Raw genomic sequence first — 16018 nt, 5'->3', positions numbered from 1 at the left:
CTGAGTGCTTCCCTGCAACCCTTGGCCCTCTGTATCTACTTCCTCAGTAAGTGTAGCTAACATTCTTTAAAATCTTAAATACCACACATCTTGGACATTTTATATAACTTATGTGGATAGAATGTTAAGGAAGTAGCCCTTGAGTAGAGAGAGGGAATGATTTAGGCATTGACTATATAAATTACATGTGAATAATTCCAGGAACAAACAATATTTAAACAGAGCTAATACTTTCCAAAGGATTTTGCTGTTCACCTGCCAATAGAAACTTGCTTTGATGCCAGGTATGAAAATTCTGTGAAATAAAACCTGATTGCCTTATCTCAACAGATTTTCACAGCCTCAGAATGTAAGGAAAAGGGTATTAAGCAAGTGAGTATTTTGTGTAACTGTGGACTTCACTTCCTGCTAGGAGGAATAGCATTAAAAGCAGAGTCCGTAATAGAGAGCTGCTCATTTACAAAATCTACCATATATACATTGTAGTAAGCAATTTCCATGTGAAAACCTCTGTGATTTCTAGGGACAGAAATGCTATATAAAACCAATGAAGACCCTGCTGGATCAGTACTGAAGGCAACCATATCCAAGCTTGTTTTCATCATGGGTGAGTCTGTAATCAAATATAGAGCCTTTTCCTTACATTGTTTCTTTACTATTATTATTTGTTATGAAACGTGTATGTACATGATGACTGGAGGGAGCACTTGCTATAGAATAATCAATTTGGGGACTTTCCTTGGGAAGACAATTTATCCCACTCTTAGCATCCCATAGTTAACTGTAATTCATTGTGTAGGAGTGAGATCAGGTGAAACTTTCCTCTTTTGTTTTAGCATTTATATTGATGTTCTTGTTCAGGAAGCCATGTTGATGAAACTTAGTTGGTGTAGCTTACTTGATGTTTTTATGTGAGGAAATGTCACAGCAGTCATCCCCTTTCCCTGGCTCTTAGAATATTTCTGCCACATTTTTTACTATTATCCTTGAGTTTTGAGTGCAGGAGGTATAGATGTAGCAGTTGGGTCTGGGTATCACCTGGTCACTTGTTCTCTGCATTTTGATCATTTTCTTTAATGATCTCAACCTTTTCCAAACTGAAGATGCTGCAAGACTGTTTCTTTAATGGGTAAGAACCAAACAAGTCTGGATAGTAAGATAAGTATTTAGAATATATTTAGGATTTATGCTGGTTTAGGAAGTTAGAAGCTGGAGATTTTCCTCCAAGATCTAGAACTTCACTAGTTCTTGGTAGTTGTCTATGTTTCCAGGCATTATTTTACTCTGTTTAGTAAATAATATTTCTTTGTTTATTGATGTTATGTTTATTTATTTGGTTATGTCTGTAGATTAGCTTTCTCTGAGATAAAGATCTGTAATACATGAGGTGGAGCTATGGAAGCAGTTACTTAGAATTATTCTTTAATTATCTGATAGTTTTCCTAGGTCAGTGATGACATAAAGTGTTATTCTTAGAAGTATATTAATTCATAGAGCATGAATATATATATATATATATATATATATATATATATATATATATACATATACATATATATTACATATATATATATATACATACATACACACACACACACACACACACACACACACACACACACATATATATATATATTCCAAAATGTATTAGCTGCACTAAATCTTTGTAGTTTTAAACTCATTGGCCTCCAGAATATTTATTGAAACATAACACCAAGATTAATTTGTGAAACAGTCAGAGAAATAGTGGTTTGCCCAGCTTGAGGGTGGTTCAAGCCTTTAATTCTAAGACTCAAGATGTTGAGGCAGAAGGAACTCCAGGCCATGGCCAGCCTAAGTTCCATAGTTAGACCCTGTCAAAAGAAAACATACTGTGGTAAAGCTGAGTAAAATTATCTTGAGTTTTACTTCATTGTTTTTCTGGCATCATTATAAAAGGCTTTACAACAGTCTTCTTAATGAACATCCCAAAGCTTTAGGAGAAACCCAGTTCTCTGCTTTAAATGATGCTTTGCATGTTATAAGGCTAAACTCATCCAATCTGTGGGAGGAGAGGCACATTTGAACATGTGATCTCTGAGCAGAGTGAATGTTAGTTCATCTTCTATAGCCTTTACATTCAATAGTAAATATTACATGGAAGGTGAAAGACAAGGTTATGGCTAGTTCTGAGTAGTAAATGAATATGTTTAAGAGCATTACTAGTAACAATAATATAATAAGATGGGCCACAAGGCTTCTGAGTTAGATCCTAGAGAACAGCAGGTAAATGTATGTTCTGTTTTCAGGTCTCAACCTCCTACTGAATGCTCAACTGGGTAAGTCATTGACTACTTGTTTTATTATTAGCAAAGCCTCAGATCTCCATAATTTAGTTATAATCCAATATTCTGGTCAGTACACTTTATTAATTATATTCTAATATTTATTTTTGGAAAAAAACTTTACCAGGAGATAATTTATACCAGAAAATAAGATGGGTTTACTTTCTAGAGAGTTGACTGTTTTAGTTCTGCTCTCACTGCTATCTAGTATAGCATGACCACTGAAGAGCTATAAAGTAATGAATATCTAGTGTCACATGACAGCTGGACCTCTGCTTTGTCTTCTAAGTAAACCAAACTTCCCCAATGTATTTTCCAAAACTGAACATAAGGTACTTTAAGTCAGTTACTATTCTCAAGATAGGCTCATTTGTGAGAGCTCACACCAATCTCTTCTAAACAGAGATTAGGCATCTGAAGTACAGGAAAGGGAAGAACCAGGGCCAAACTATGAGCAGAGGTCATTAGCACCAACATAACACTGTCATTCTTAACCCTCACCTCTCATAGATTCTGCCTACCAGCTGATGTGTTACTTCAACAACTGGCCTCAGTATCAGCCAGATGTGGGAGGTATGAAGCTTGATGACATTGACCCATGCCTGTGTACTCACCTAATCTATTCTTTTGCTGGGATTTGGGAAAATAACATCACCATGACCAAAAGGAAAGATTTGGATGACTACAAAGATTTTAATGACTTAAAAAAGAGGTAAGAGAAAATAGATAATTTGGTATCCTCAGTGTCAATAGTTACCACATGTCAATGCTTTTTAATACTACAAGATTGATAAATTTGATGTAAAGGCCCAGTTGCCAAGTTGATCCCTTTTATTTCCACCAAATAACATATATTTTTGACAAAATGTAAGTATTGAAATATTTACATATTTTGAAATTGTTGTTCAGTAAATTAATATATGCATTTTCTTGACCACAAGTATTTATTGTATCTGTAGATGTATATAAATGTTCACATGCATGCCACAAGACATATGTTGAAGTCAGAGAACAACTTTTAGGAGTTAGCTCTCCCCTATCACCATGTGTGTACTGGGAATTTAACTGAGGTGGTCAGGCTTGATGGCAAGTATATTTAACAACTGAGATATCTTGCCTGTCCTGGAACACCTTTATTTTCAGTAATCCAATCTACTTTTTGCAGTTTCTAAAATGTTGTTTATTATCATAAACTATAAGCACCACATTGCATAAGCATTGTATCTTGAAGTTATGCTTGCTATATCAGTGAAATTTTGTAACTCTTGTATGTATTCCTAATCCTCTTTCCCTTGACTGGGCCATGGTAACCACAAGTCTGGTTTACATTTGAGTTCAGATACTTAAGAGTCCATTCATGCATTGTGTCTTTCTGTATCTTTTCTATTTCTTATTTTATATTTCTTAGTAACAAGCACTCAATGTTAACACATATTACAAATGACACATTTCATTCTATTGTTGAATTTTAATGCTTATATATTGTACATCATTTCTTGTTTACTCATTTACCTAAGAGTAAGAGATTTCATATCTTGCATATTATGGATTGAACACTGTCAATGCCATCTCTTCAACACATGGAATTCATATTCTTTGGAAAGGAGTTAGATGACAATTATATTTGTAACTTTTCAAGGACTGTTTATATTAGTTTATATGTTGGCTGCATTAAAGTATATCTATACAAATAGCTTCTAAGTGTTTTTTAAAAATAGATTTCCTTGACAATGTAGTTGTGTTTCATATTTTTATCACAGTAATAATAGCAGGTGAGGACAATATTTTCATAGAATTTTAAGAAAATTATCTCTGGTTTGTATGGTCTTAAAGTACTTTTGTTCATACAATTATCAGTGCTTTGTCTTGTTTTAAAGATATGTGTCAAAAAATAAAGACATGTGTCATCAAGATTTTTAGTACATTTTTTTACTCAGGATGTTTTTGACCACTCAGAGTTTTTGATTCATGATATATATTGGTTATTAACGTTTGACAAGGTATAACGTTTTCAAATACTTGGGAAAACTAAAGTACAATTTTTTATAAGCTATATTTTTATTTTCAAAATTATAATATTCTTCCCTCCAAACCCTTCTATATATAACTTCCCACAGTCTGCTTCAAATTTATGGCCTCTTTGTTCACTAATTGTTATTGTAGACCTATAGGAACAAAACTATTTAGGAATATATATATATTAAATATTTTCTACATGAGCCCTGTATCTATATCTCTACAACCGCTTCCCCTCCCCAGTCCTATTATTCCCATCCTCCTCCTCCAAAATTCATCCAAAGAATGTACTGGGTAGTATTTCCAGTGCCTACAACTTAGAAGACAATTAATTTGTATCCTGCTCAATGAAATCAAATGGTATATCTTATTTGTATATCATGTTTTCAGTCTCTATGATAATAAATAGAAATTCAATGCATTAGAAATACACAGACTCTTTGGAATAGTGGTTTAAAACTATCACTTTCCAAAGTGCATCTTTCATGAGAAGAGAATACTAAAGATTTGAGTGCATTATCTCTTTTTCTACCTGATTCTGGTTCTGTTGTTCTGGTATAAGGTCTCACATACTATCAGGTAATCTTTGAGTCAAGAAATAAAAAAGTTGTTATTCCCAATATAAATAATAACTTAATTTCTAACTATATTTATGATAGTACCATTGATCAAGGTAGTAAGCACCTTATTTTTGTCTTATGTGTGAATAAACAGAATAGATATGAAAATTCTAAGGTACCAGGGATTGTTTTATTTTTTTCACAAAAGATATTTATATTAAAATGCAGTAAATTCTGATTATCAATCAACCTAATTGGTTTCTAATTTATAGTATGCTCTACCTCTTCCTTCCTTGCACAATTCACCAAGACAATGGAGTTTTTGAGTGATTAAATACACAAAAACTAGAAAAAATCTAATTTAAAAAATACTAAGCATATATCATAGGTGATATGATGTTACATATGTACTTATCTGCAGGTAGAATTATAATATTATAATACTGTTTCTCATCAAATGTAAAAATAAACCAAAGTAACTTAAAGACACAAATGTAAGTTGTGAAATGAGAACATTACCTGGAAGAAACATGGATAAAGCTCCATTAACGTGACCTGGACAGTGATTTTTCAAAAAGCTGCCTCACCACACAGGCAACAGAAGGAAAGATGTTCAATGTAATTATGTCATACTACAGATTCTTACAACAAAGCTGACACAATCAACAGAATAAGATTAAATCATAAGAACAGGCCCAATACCACAATCAGTTGCATTTTAAATAGGAGGACCCAGGGAATGTGAAATTTCTGTTTTCTTTTGCTTTAAAGAAACAACAAGCTGAAAACACTCCTGTCTATTGGTTGCTGGAACTTTGGACCTGGCTCGTAAGTCCTCTCCAGAGAGATTTTTCATTCACATTCTATTGAAGACAATCTAGAGTAGAATTATTTCTGTCTCTTTATCCTACACAGTTTTAGATAGAGTATTAAGAGTGTTAACTATGTGAACATGTTACCTAAATAAATGTCTACAGTGGAACTTCAATACTAACTAAAAGACACTGGAAAGACTAGTGTGCATATCACATATTTAAATGTTTGGATTAATATTCTGGCATTCCGTTCCCTAAGATTTAGTTTCCTATTTCATAACAAATGTCCTTCTTAAAGTATCTCAGAATACAAAGCCAGAGGAACAACTGGTATACTTTTGATTATTGTTTTCAAAAGAAGAGAAAGAAAATGGATATGTATAAGCAGTAAGTCTATTTTGAAAGCACATAAATTTGGGAACTATTTGAAGACCAAACATGCAGATATGTTAGCTTCATTCAAAACTAAGACAGCTGCATTCAATATATAGAACATTAGAATCAGAAATAATAAAATAAATGGAAAGTTGACCAAAAGCACAGATTGTACATGGATTCCCTGAGAACCACAGAGATAATCTGGGGGAAAGATCCTGATGAAAGGCTCAGAGGAAGGTATTAATCAATAAAACATCTTTATCCCAGTATGTTTAGATTCCTGAAACATTATTATGATTTCTTTGAGTTCCCTTAGCTTTATCACCATGGCGTCCACTCCTGAGAGCCGCCATTCTTTCATTACTTCAGCTATAAAGTTTCTGCGAAAGTATGGATTTGATGGGCTTAACTTGGCTTGGCAGTACCCTGGCTGTTATGGAAGCCCTCCTAGGGACAAACATCTCTTTACTATCCTGATGCAGGTAAGAAAAACAGGAATAAATGCCTTTTTTATTCCTAGATTTGAATTTTTGTCTTTCTAAGGGGAATTATTATAAGACAAAACTAAACCTGAATTTAGATTTATAAAGTATTATTATTGCAAAGATTCTTAAATATCATCACTTCATTCAAGAAGGTATATACTACTGGATTTTTACCACTTGTAGTTTACAAAACACAAGCGTTATTTATTTTGGTATTACATATATGGGTATTTTGTCTGAATGTATGACTACACACCAGGAGAGAGTGTCATATCATATTGACTAAAGTTAAAGACAAATCTGAGCCACCATATGGATACTGGGAATTGAACTCAGAAACTCTTGATCAAGTCAGTGCTCTTAATTGCTGAGCCACACTTTTTGTCCCTGACCACATGAGTTTTAAGACCTATAATTCATTTCAACTTCAGATTTTTCATTAGTTAATGTCCATACCACAAGTATCACACACACACACACACACACACACACACACACACACACACACACACACACACACGCCCATGCCCATGCCTATGCCCCCACACACTGAGTTACCACATAATGAAGGTGGACAATATAATACTCCACCTAAGACCCCATGCTACCAAATACAACCCTCTAATAATAGAAATCAGAAATATTGTTTTGAGTTGTTGATCAATGGAGTCCTATAGACCTCCTCCAAGATATTGCAGACCATTGGTAATACTACTGATTACCCTTCAGAACTTGATGGCAAAACACTTTTGGTGAATATGCCACATATTTGAGTTATAGAACATAGAGAAATATAGATAGTACTCATGTGAAACATTCCTTTCTGTTGCTAGTATTCATAGAGCTTGATGGTGCTATACAGACTATCAAAGGAAAAAAAATTAATCATTAATGTCACTCAGCTATAAACCATGCAAACTATACTAATGACCTATCTTCAAGTTATTCCCACTAATGCAATAGTGGCACAAATGTTAAAGGTGCAACTGGACACTTTTTGACTACATTTAGAACTTGTTTCATGAGAAAGAACTCATACCTGACAATGAGGCTAAGAACCTGAATAAATAGGCCATGTTTCTAAGAGAAAACAGACTACAATTATTCCACTAAATGAACAATGTAGCAAATTGACTCCTAATGACATATTGCTATGCCTATAGTTTGGTGAATCACTTACCCCTCATCAGAAAAGCTTCTATTTGGAGTAGAAGAGTAAATAACACAAAAAGCCACAAATGGAGTAGACAGACTTATTTTAAAAGCCAGGAGTGGTAGGTAATTTTAAAGAGACAGAGTTTTTAGACATATGGTAACACTCATATGAACATGTGTCATAGATACTGTGTTACCACACACAAGAGCAGGACAAGCTCAAACCAGACAAAATTCTAGCAAAAAAAAAAAGAGGTAAAGTGGGCATAAAATCTCATTCCTGGCCAAATGGTTATATGTAATGCATTGCTAATAGAAGAAAGACAATACATTGTTTTTAATTATGTGACAATGTTTACATCAACCACATCCCAGGGTAAGTTCCATGTTCAAGAGTAGATAGTCCATACAAACTGGCCTGTGTGATTTGTTTTGCTTAGAGTGAAAGAGTGTATGAACTTGGATTAGTAGGAAGGTACAGCATGATTTGGGAGAAGTTGAGGGAGGGGAATTAATATGTTTAAAATACATTGTGTGAAATTCTGAAAGAATAAATAAAAATGTTGAAATATGATTGCATAATATTTTTGATGAATGACATGATAAAGGAATGCAAAGCATAAAATGATACAGTATATTTAAACAAATCTTCATGGAAAGATGAAAAAGTGCTTCCCAAAGTATTATTGATTTTCTATTGCTGGGATAAAATACCATGACAAACACAACTTACAAAAGTGTTTAGTTTGCTTTGAAGATCTAGAGAGTTAAACAGCATGGAAGTAAGCAGTAGGCATGGTGACTGGAACAATATTTTGAGAGCTCTCAGTTTGAACCATAACATGAAACTGTAAGTGCAAACTGGAGGTAGACATGATTTTTAATTTCAAAGTCCTCCCCACCCATGACTTTCTTCCTCCAGCAAGGTTGTACTACCTTAATGTCTTCAAATACATCACTGACTAGTGACCTATTCAAATTACCAAGGCTGGGGGTGGGTTCTCATTCAGTTCACTACAGTACATAAAATGCTTTATCTCAGTTATGAAAATAATCTGGTGCTATGCAACTAAGAATAGATAGTGATTATATGTATGCAAATAGATGAATCTGTGAGAACATTTTTACTACTTCTTTGTGAAGTTCACAAAATATGTTTAGATCATATTTGCTCCCTGCCAATTCCTCCAAGATTTTGTTGCTAGCAAAATAGATCTGTGTTCTATTTTTAAAAACTGATCTCATCTAATGTTTGCTGCCCACATGTTCTTGGAAGTGGCCTTCCATTGGAGCATGACCAATCTCTTAGTATCTACACTCTTAAGGAAAATTGGCTGTCTTTTCCCAGCACCTCTCTATGCCAGAATTTTATCTGTCTTGTATTTATATAGGTTGTATAAATATTGTCAAAACTCCTGTGAATTCATATGTGTATCTGTACTTCTGTGTTCAGAAACACTATTTCCTTTTGGTTATCTAACCACCTCTAGTTAATATAACTTTTCTGACTCTCTTGCTGAAAAAAATCTATAAGCCTCTGTAGGTTTTATGGTTACTCTTACTTCTGTAAGAAAGATTCTTTTTATTCATATACATGGGAGATTATCAGCCAGGATCTGAATGAGGGGTTGTAATGACCAATTTTGGGTTGAGCATTCAAAAGCATTATTCCTCTTTGTAACTTGGCCTATTGTGTGTCTTTGTCTATTTACTATAAATATAACCTACTCGGATGAGAGCTGAGAGATGCAATCTATGGCTATGGTAACTGGTCATATGTAGTTGGTTTCATTTGTGTCTATTTAGCAGAGTAATAGTAGATTCTTCCCTAGAATCTATGACCTGTGTAGTCATAAGCTCTTTGCTTTGATAATGATGCCAAGTGTGGGTTTTAGTTTGTGAACTGGGCCCCAAATCCCATTAGAAAGTGTACAAGGGTGCATGTCTTCCCAATCCTGTTATTATTCTAAGTCTCAGAGTTCACAGTTGGGCAAGAGTGATAATTACTTCAGTAGTATTTACATCATATTCTAATACCACAAAATCAGCTAGTATGGATGAAGCTTACAAGTTAGTGCTAGCTTGATTTCTCCACATCCTATGACTTAATCATGTAGTGTTTTTTTTAGCAATAGGGTCTTACCAATAATTTTAGAATGGCAAGTAATTTATGGGAATACACTAGCCAGCAACTCCCAAAGAGGTAACTCTTCTAACATTTTGCTTTTAATTAACTTTTTGTACTTAGTAGAGACATTGTTACTGACTTATAGTGTAATTTCATTTTAACTGTTTTTTGATTGTATGCATGTGTATATATTATTAAGGTCCTACAGTAGCAATTTACTGTTTGTTGAACAGATTTTACTATCAAAAAAGGTATCTGGACTCTTAGCAAAATCATGCTTCTAGTATATTTATAATTTCTGGGCACTGTTCTATTTTCCCTCATTGACACAATGGAGAACAGAATCATACACCATACAATTTATGGGCTCACTAGCTAAATACAGCAAAAACACCTTGTTTATAATGCATCTTCTAGTAGAACATCCTAGTCACTTTAACTACTTCGTACACGACAGTTTTCTGAGGTCTTCTATTCAACACCTTCTAGTACTCCCAATAATGTTGTAATAAGAGTAAAATCTAATATTCTAAGTAATATTTGAATCACAGAACACATGAAGGAAGTATCATCTGATACTGAAAGTTATGTGTCTTTTAGCTGTTCTTTTTCCCTTCCATTGAAATGAATATCAGTCTCATAAAAAGGCCATCTATTGAACAGATGAAAGCAATTTTCTACACAACTGAAAGCTGTACCCAGGGCATCAAGGCAAATGTAGTTCTAGAGCCTGATGATCCAGGGATGCATTGATGAACATCTAAGACCTTTACCTTGGTTTTGAATGGCTGCTGACTTTTTTGTATAACTTTGGGGAAAATCTCTATTATCTATGAATATTAGGCATGTGTTAAGTTTATTAATATCATTTACCCCAATAACTTTATTGAAATTTTGACATACTAAATTAAAATAAAGTATGTAAAAGTACTTTATTATGTATTTTATTTAAGGTGCTAAATTAATTCCTTACATACTGTATTATACCTTATTACTCTATAGGACATACGTCAAGCTTTTGAGAAGGAAGTGAGCAAGAACAAAAAGTCCAGGCTGATGGTCACTGCTGCAGTTGCTGGTGTTATCCCCACAATCCAATTTGGCTATGAGATACCCCAACTGTCACAGTGAGTGATGAACCTTGCCCTGTACTACTATAGTGTGGGCAGTTTTCTTATCCTTGAGATGTCCTACTGATCTAAGTTTTTGTTCAGAGACCTTGGAAAGGTCATCTTTTGCTGGAATGGGTATGGAAAATAGCCATAAGAAATGATTTTAATCTGAGATGTCTACCAGCAGCTGCCTGAGAAAGATCCAGATACTCACACCTAAACATTAAACTGAAGTCAGAGACCCCTATGGAAGAGTTAGGAGAAGAACTGAAGGAACTGAAGGGGATAGCAACTTCTTAGAAAGACCAACACTATCAACTATCCTGGATCTCTAGGATCTCACAGAGATTATGCCACCAAGCAAAGAGCAAATACAAGCCGTTATGAAGTCCCCAGCATATATGTAGAAGAGGACTGCTTTGTCTGGTTTCAGTGGGAAAGGATGTGCCTAATCTTATAGAGATGTGATGCCCCAGGGATTGGGAATGCTCAGGGGGTGCACCCTCTCAGAGATAAAAAATGGGGTGGTGGTAGGAACTTTGCAAGAGGGGACTGGAAGGGGCAACATTTGGGATGTAAATAAATAAAATAAATAAAATAAAAATAAAAAAGAAATGATTTTAAGTAATTTCCCCTTATCTAGGTCCTTGGACTATATTCAAGTCATGACCTATGACTTACATGGATCTTGGGATGGCTACACTGGAGAAAACAGTCCTCTCTATAAATCTCCAACTGAAACTGGAGTCAAGGCCTTTCACAACATAGTAAGATACTGCACAGACAAGTGATGAGATAAATCATATGTAGATTTAGGCACAAAATCAACACAATTAATGCAAATCTTATTGTTTCAAGTCACCAATCATGTCTCATTGACTATAACATTCAAATTTATTGAAATGTTTTATAAGAAATTACCAGTCATTTTTAGGTCAATATGGAAATTTGAATGGTTAGAATAAATATCCAGCATAATTAATCGTAGATGGTCAGTGGCTTGAACATTATACCTAATTTTTTCCACTGCAGGAATACATTATGAACAACTGGAAGAACAAAGGGGCATCACCTGAGAAGCTCATTGTTGGATTCCCAGCATATGGACACACCTTCATCCTGAGTGACTCCACTAAAACAGAAATCGGTGCCCCTAGCAATCGTGGTGGCCATCCAGGACCCTACACAAAGAAAACTGGATTCTGGGCCTATTATGAGGTTAGTAGTTGGTTGTACAGTGCTCTATAAATTTTCTGTAAATGTGCTCACTCTAAATGTTTATTCTGTTTTTTCTTACTCTGAGTAGAATGTTATTTTAAGGACTTACATTTTTTTATAACATAACTTCCAAGTAACCAAAAGTGATATGCATTTAATAACACATTGTTCTTTCAATTAGCAGATCACACACACACACACACGCGCACGCGCGTGCGTGCAAACGACTCAGAATAGCATGGATCCTAAAACTAAAAACTAAAATTTGGGTCATTTGTGAACATTTAAAAAACATGAAAATATATCTCAGTTCTTTATTTCTTGCCTAGAACATATACAGCCCTGGCTTAAGTCCCCAGTATCACAGAAATAAAAATGGGCTCATAGTATATAGTAATATATTATGAATATATTTGGAAGGCATGGTGACTCACCCCCATTAACTCTATATTCAAGACACAAAGGTCAGATTATCACCATTTTGAAGTGAGTCAATATATAGAGAGATCGTGTCTCAAACAAAAAAGGACTAGGGTTGTAACTCATTGGTAAAGTCCTATTTGTCATTGGCAAGGCCTTGTGGGTGATCTTTAGTATACAAAATAAAACAATCCAAATCTTACTAACAAATTTGTAAGAATAGTTTCCTAGAAATCTAAACAATAACGGATTTGAGGTAAACCTTGTGGAGGCAATAAAAGAATAGAAATCAAATAAATATACACATTTTTCTTACATGGAATTAATATTTAAAGGATCTGAAATTTTTAAATTTTTATAGATTTGCACATTTCTGAAAAATGGAGCCATTCAGGTCTGGAATGCTGCTCAGCAGGTGCCCTATGCCTTCCATGGCAATGAGTGGGTTGGTTATGACAATATCAAGAGCTTTCATATCAAGGTAAGGTTACTTCCTTGGATGTGTTGAGCCCTGACTCTGAGTCCCAGGAAACCAAGTGACTCCTGCTGTCCTATTTTCTTAACCAGGCTCAGTGGCTTAAAAGGAACAACTTTGGAGGTGCTATGATTTGGGCCATTAGTATGGATGATTACACTGGCTCTTTTTGTAATCAGGGCACATTTCCCCTGACCTCCACCTTGAAGAAAACCCTCAAAGTGCAGAGTGCAAGTAAGTGATATTAAGAGTATGCAGAAGGTATATAAGTGTTCCTTCATCAACTCAAAGAAGCCTTGATATGCCAGGCTCTTTACCAGTGAGATTCCTACTATTTCTCTAACTGCTAACCACCAGCCAGCAATTTTATATTCTACGGGAAATCAGGACTCCTTCGTTTTTTTTTTCTTTTTTTTTTTCTTGTTTCTAGGACAGCTAGGCATCCTGGGAAGGTTTAATAAGAATCTCTAGCCAGTACTCTCCTAAATCTAACCTATTATTCATGGGGATTTTTTTTTTTAGTTTTTTTGAGACAGGGTTTCTCTGTGTAGCCCTGGATGTCCTGGTACTCACTCTGTAGACCAGGATGGCCTCGAACTCAAATATCTACTTGCCTCTGCCTCCCAAGTACTGGGATTACAGGTGTGCGCCACCACTGCCTGGCTCATGGGGATTTCTAATACCTATATTTATTTCTGACTTTTTTTTTAAAAAGTGCATTTGTTTGTTACTTATATACATCCTCCAGAAAGGTTACATATACACTGATGTCAGTGGCTATTTTTTAACTGACTTATATGGGGAATGTCTTAGTTAAGAATACTATTGCTGTGATGAAACGCCATGACTAAAAGCAACTTGGAAAGGAAAGGATTTTGGCTTAGACTTCCACTTCACTGTTGATCAAGAAGCTAGGGCAGGAGCTCCTGAAGAACAGAAATGTGGAGGCAGGAACTGATTCAGAGGCCATCGTGGAAGGGTGCTATTTACTGCCTTGTTCCCATTGTTTGCTCAACCTGCTTTCTTATAGAACCCAGGACTACCATCTCAGAGATGGCACCACTCACAGTGGGCTTGGGCCTTCTCCATCCATCAGTAGTTAAGAAAATGCTCTACAAGCTTGACTACATCCCAGTCTTTTGGAAGAATTTTCTTGAGGCTTTCTCACCTTAGATGACTTTAGCTTTCTCAAGTTGACATAAAATTACCCATCAAAGGGAGGTCAACTTTTTAAATTGTGAGTTAGGCAGGCTTGATACAATAACTGCTTGTAATTTCTGATCTTATCTGATCTACCCTTGAGTTCATTGTACCAACACACCAGGCTACTTTCCCCTGCCCAGTTCTCTTTTTTAAGAGCAGTCAGTCTCCTCACATGAAACTGATCTGCTATTTATGCTGTATGTTTTAGGTTGCAAAGGAACTGCTCTTCCAGCCAATGTGACTGGTAGCAAGAACAGCAGCTCTGGGGCATTGGAGCCTGTGTTGCAACTCAGTAGCAAATAACAGAAGTAGCATCTGGCACTGCCTGAATGGACCCACATTCCAGAACTGCCAGGCAGAATCTGTCTTCAAGAGCACCCGACTTTGCTGAGCTAGACACGGCCACTATCTGCTGTCTTTCTCCAGGGGTTCTGTGTAGTGTCTCTTGCCCTTTTCTAGGACTATCTTACTTCTACCTTTACCTAATGTACTAAAATAAAATAAGCAATCAGAACATGGGTGTCTTTGGTTATTTTGTAGTTCAGCAAAAGTTACATTATTTATTCTTGTTAGATATTTTATTTTTTTGTTAATTATACAGATCTATACAGTTCATTTGATCTTATCCATATCACACTACTTTGCCTCCCCTCTCTTTGGGACACACTGATCAATCTTATTCCTAAATGGACTGCTAATTCTGTGCATTTATCCAGGGACAGACTTGGCAAGTCTAGTCCAGAGCTTGGGCCAGAACACTGAAGCAGTTAAAACTTAACCCTACATCCAATAGAGGGCTAATATACAACATATACAAAGAACTTAAGAAGTTAGACTCCAAATAAAAACCAAATATCTCAATTAAAAATGGGGTACAAAGGTAATCAGAGAATTCTCAATGGGAATCTCAAATGGCTGAGAAGCACTTAAAGAAATGTTCAACATCCTTAGTCGTCAGGGAAATTCAAATAAAAATTCCTTCAAGGCATATCAACCAAACATGAATATGGCATAACAAATTATAGTAAGACTAGGCACAAACAATGCTGAGCAAGGTGACTCAGTGGGGCAAAAGGGTCCCAAGTGCAGGCAAAATAGAGCTACATACAGTTAGGGGTTTCACAGAACATCAAGCTAAGCAACCATAACATATATGCAGAGAACCTAGCTCAGACCCACATAGTGTCAGGAATTTTGCTTAACTATCTATGAGCCCCTAAAAGCCCTACTTAGTTTGTTCTGTGGGCTGTGTTCTCCCTGTCTCCTTGGCACCCTGTCTCTTACAATTTCTCAACTCTCCTTCTCAATTTTCACAGGGTTCCCTAAGCTCCAAGGGAAGGAGGTACCTGGTGGAGAGCCCCAACTTGGGATCTCCTGCCACCTAATGTTTAACTGTGGTTCTCTGACTCTGCTACTATCAACTGCTAGAAGAAGCCTTTCTAATGACTGCAGGGCTAGGCACAGTCTGAGTATAGCAGGATATCATTAGGACTTATTTCATTAACTTTTTTGTGCCAGTTGTATTTTATTCACTTCTAGGTCTCTGGGCTGACTAGCCTCTGGTTCCTGGCCATCCACATAGTGCTAGGCATAGGCTTCCTCTCATGGGATGGACCTCTAGTTGGAACAGTAGTTGGTTGGTCACTTTCTCTAGTTCTGTGCCACAATTACCTCAGCACATCTTGTACGCAGGGCATATTTGTAGGTTGAAGGTTTTCTGGCTGGGTTG

General features: G+C 35.7%; 1 protein-coding gene across 2 annotated transcripts; it reads left to right on the top strand.

The window, feature by feature from the left end:
- The first annotated feature begins 396 nt into the window (after positions 1–396).
- On the top strand, positions 397–14803 carry LOC117707258 (acidic mammalian chitinase-like). Of its 2 annotated transcripts, none has more exons than XM_034500692.2 (11): positions 397–607; positions 2289–2318; positions 2835–3036; positions 5672–5728; positions 6410–6575; positions 10864–10988; positions 11617–11740; positions 12006–12191; positions 12973–13092; positions 13179–13320; positions 14498–14803. In XM_034500692.2, exons 1-11 carry the CDS (start codon positions 532–534, stop codon positions 14590–14592), a joined length of 1323 nt encoding a protein of 440 aa, XP_034356583.1. In that variant the 5' UTR covers positions 397–531; the 3' UTR covers positions 14593–14803. The 2 variants fall into 2 exon arrangements, with proteins under 2 accessions (XP_034356583.1, XP_076789193.1); XM_076933078.1 differs by having other exon boundaries at positions 398–607; positions 6401–6575.
- The last annotated feature ends 1215 nt before the right edge of the window (positions 14804–16018 follow it).

The sequence above is a fragment of the Arvicanthis niloticus genome, chromosome 4, assembly GCF_011762505.2.
Source record: "Arvicanthis niloticus isolate mArvNil1 chromosome 4, mArvNil1.pat.X, whole genome shotgun sequence".
Taxonomy (NCBI): Eukaryota; Metazoa; Chordata; class Mammalia; order Rodentia; family Muridae; genus Arvicanthis; species Arvicanthis niloticus.
The sequence above is the reverse complement of the archived record's forward strand: the minus strand, read 5'-3'. Positions and strand labels throughout refer to the sequence as shown.

Bases quoted from the DNA above. Each gene is read 5' to 3' on its own strand.
- LOC117707258 (XM_076933078.1), top strand. From the start codon at position 532: ATGCTATATAAAACCAATGAAGACCCTGCTGGATCAGTACTGAAGGCA. The intron at 2,319-2,834 runs GTAAGTCATTGA...CACCTCTCATAG, and splicing joins CCTACTGAATGCTCAACTGG to ATTCTGCCTACCAGCTGATG. The intron at 10,989-11,616 runs GTGAGTGATGAA...CCCCTTATCTAG, and splicing joins GAGATACCCCAACTGTCACA to GTCCTTGGACTATATTCAAG.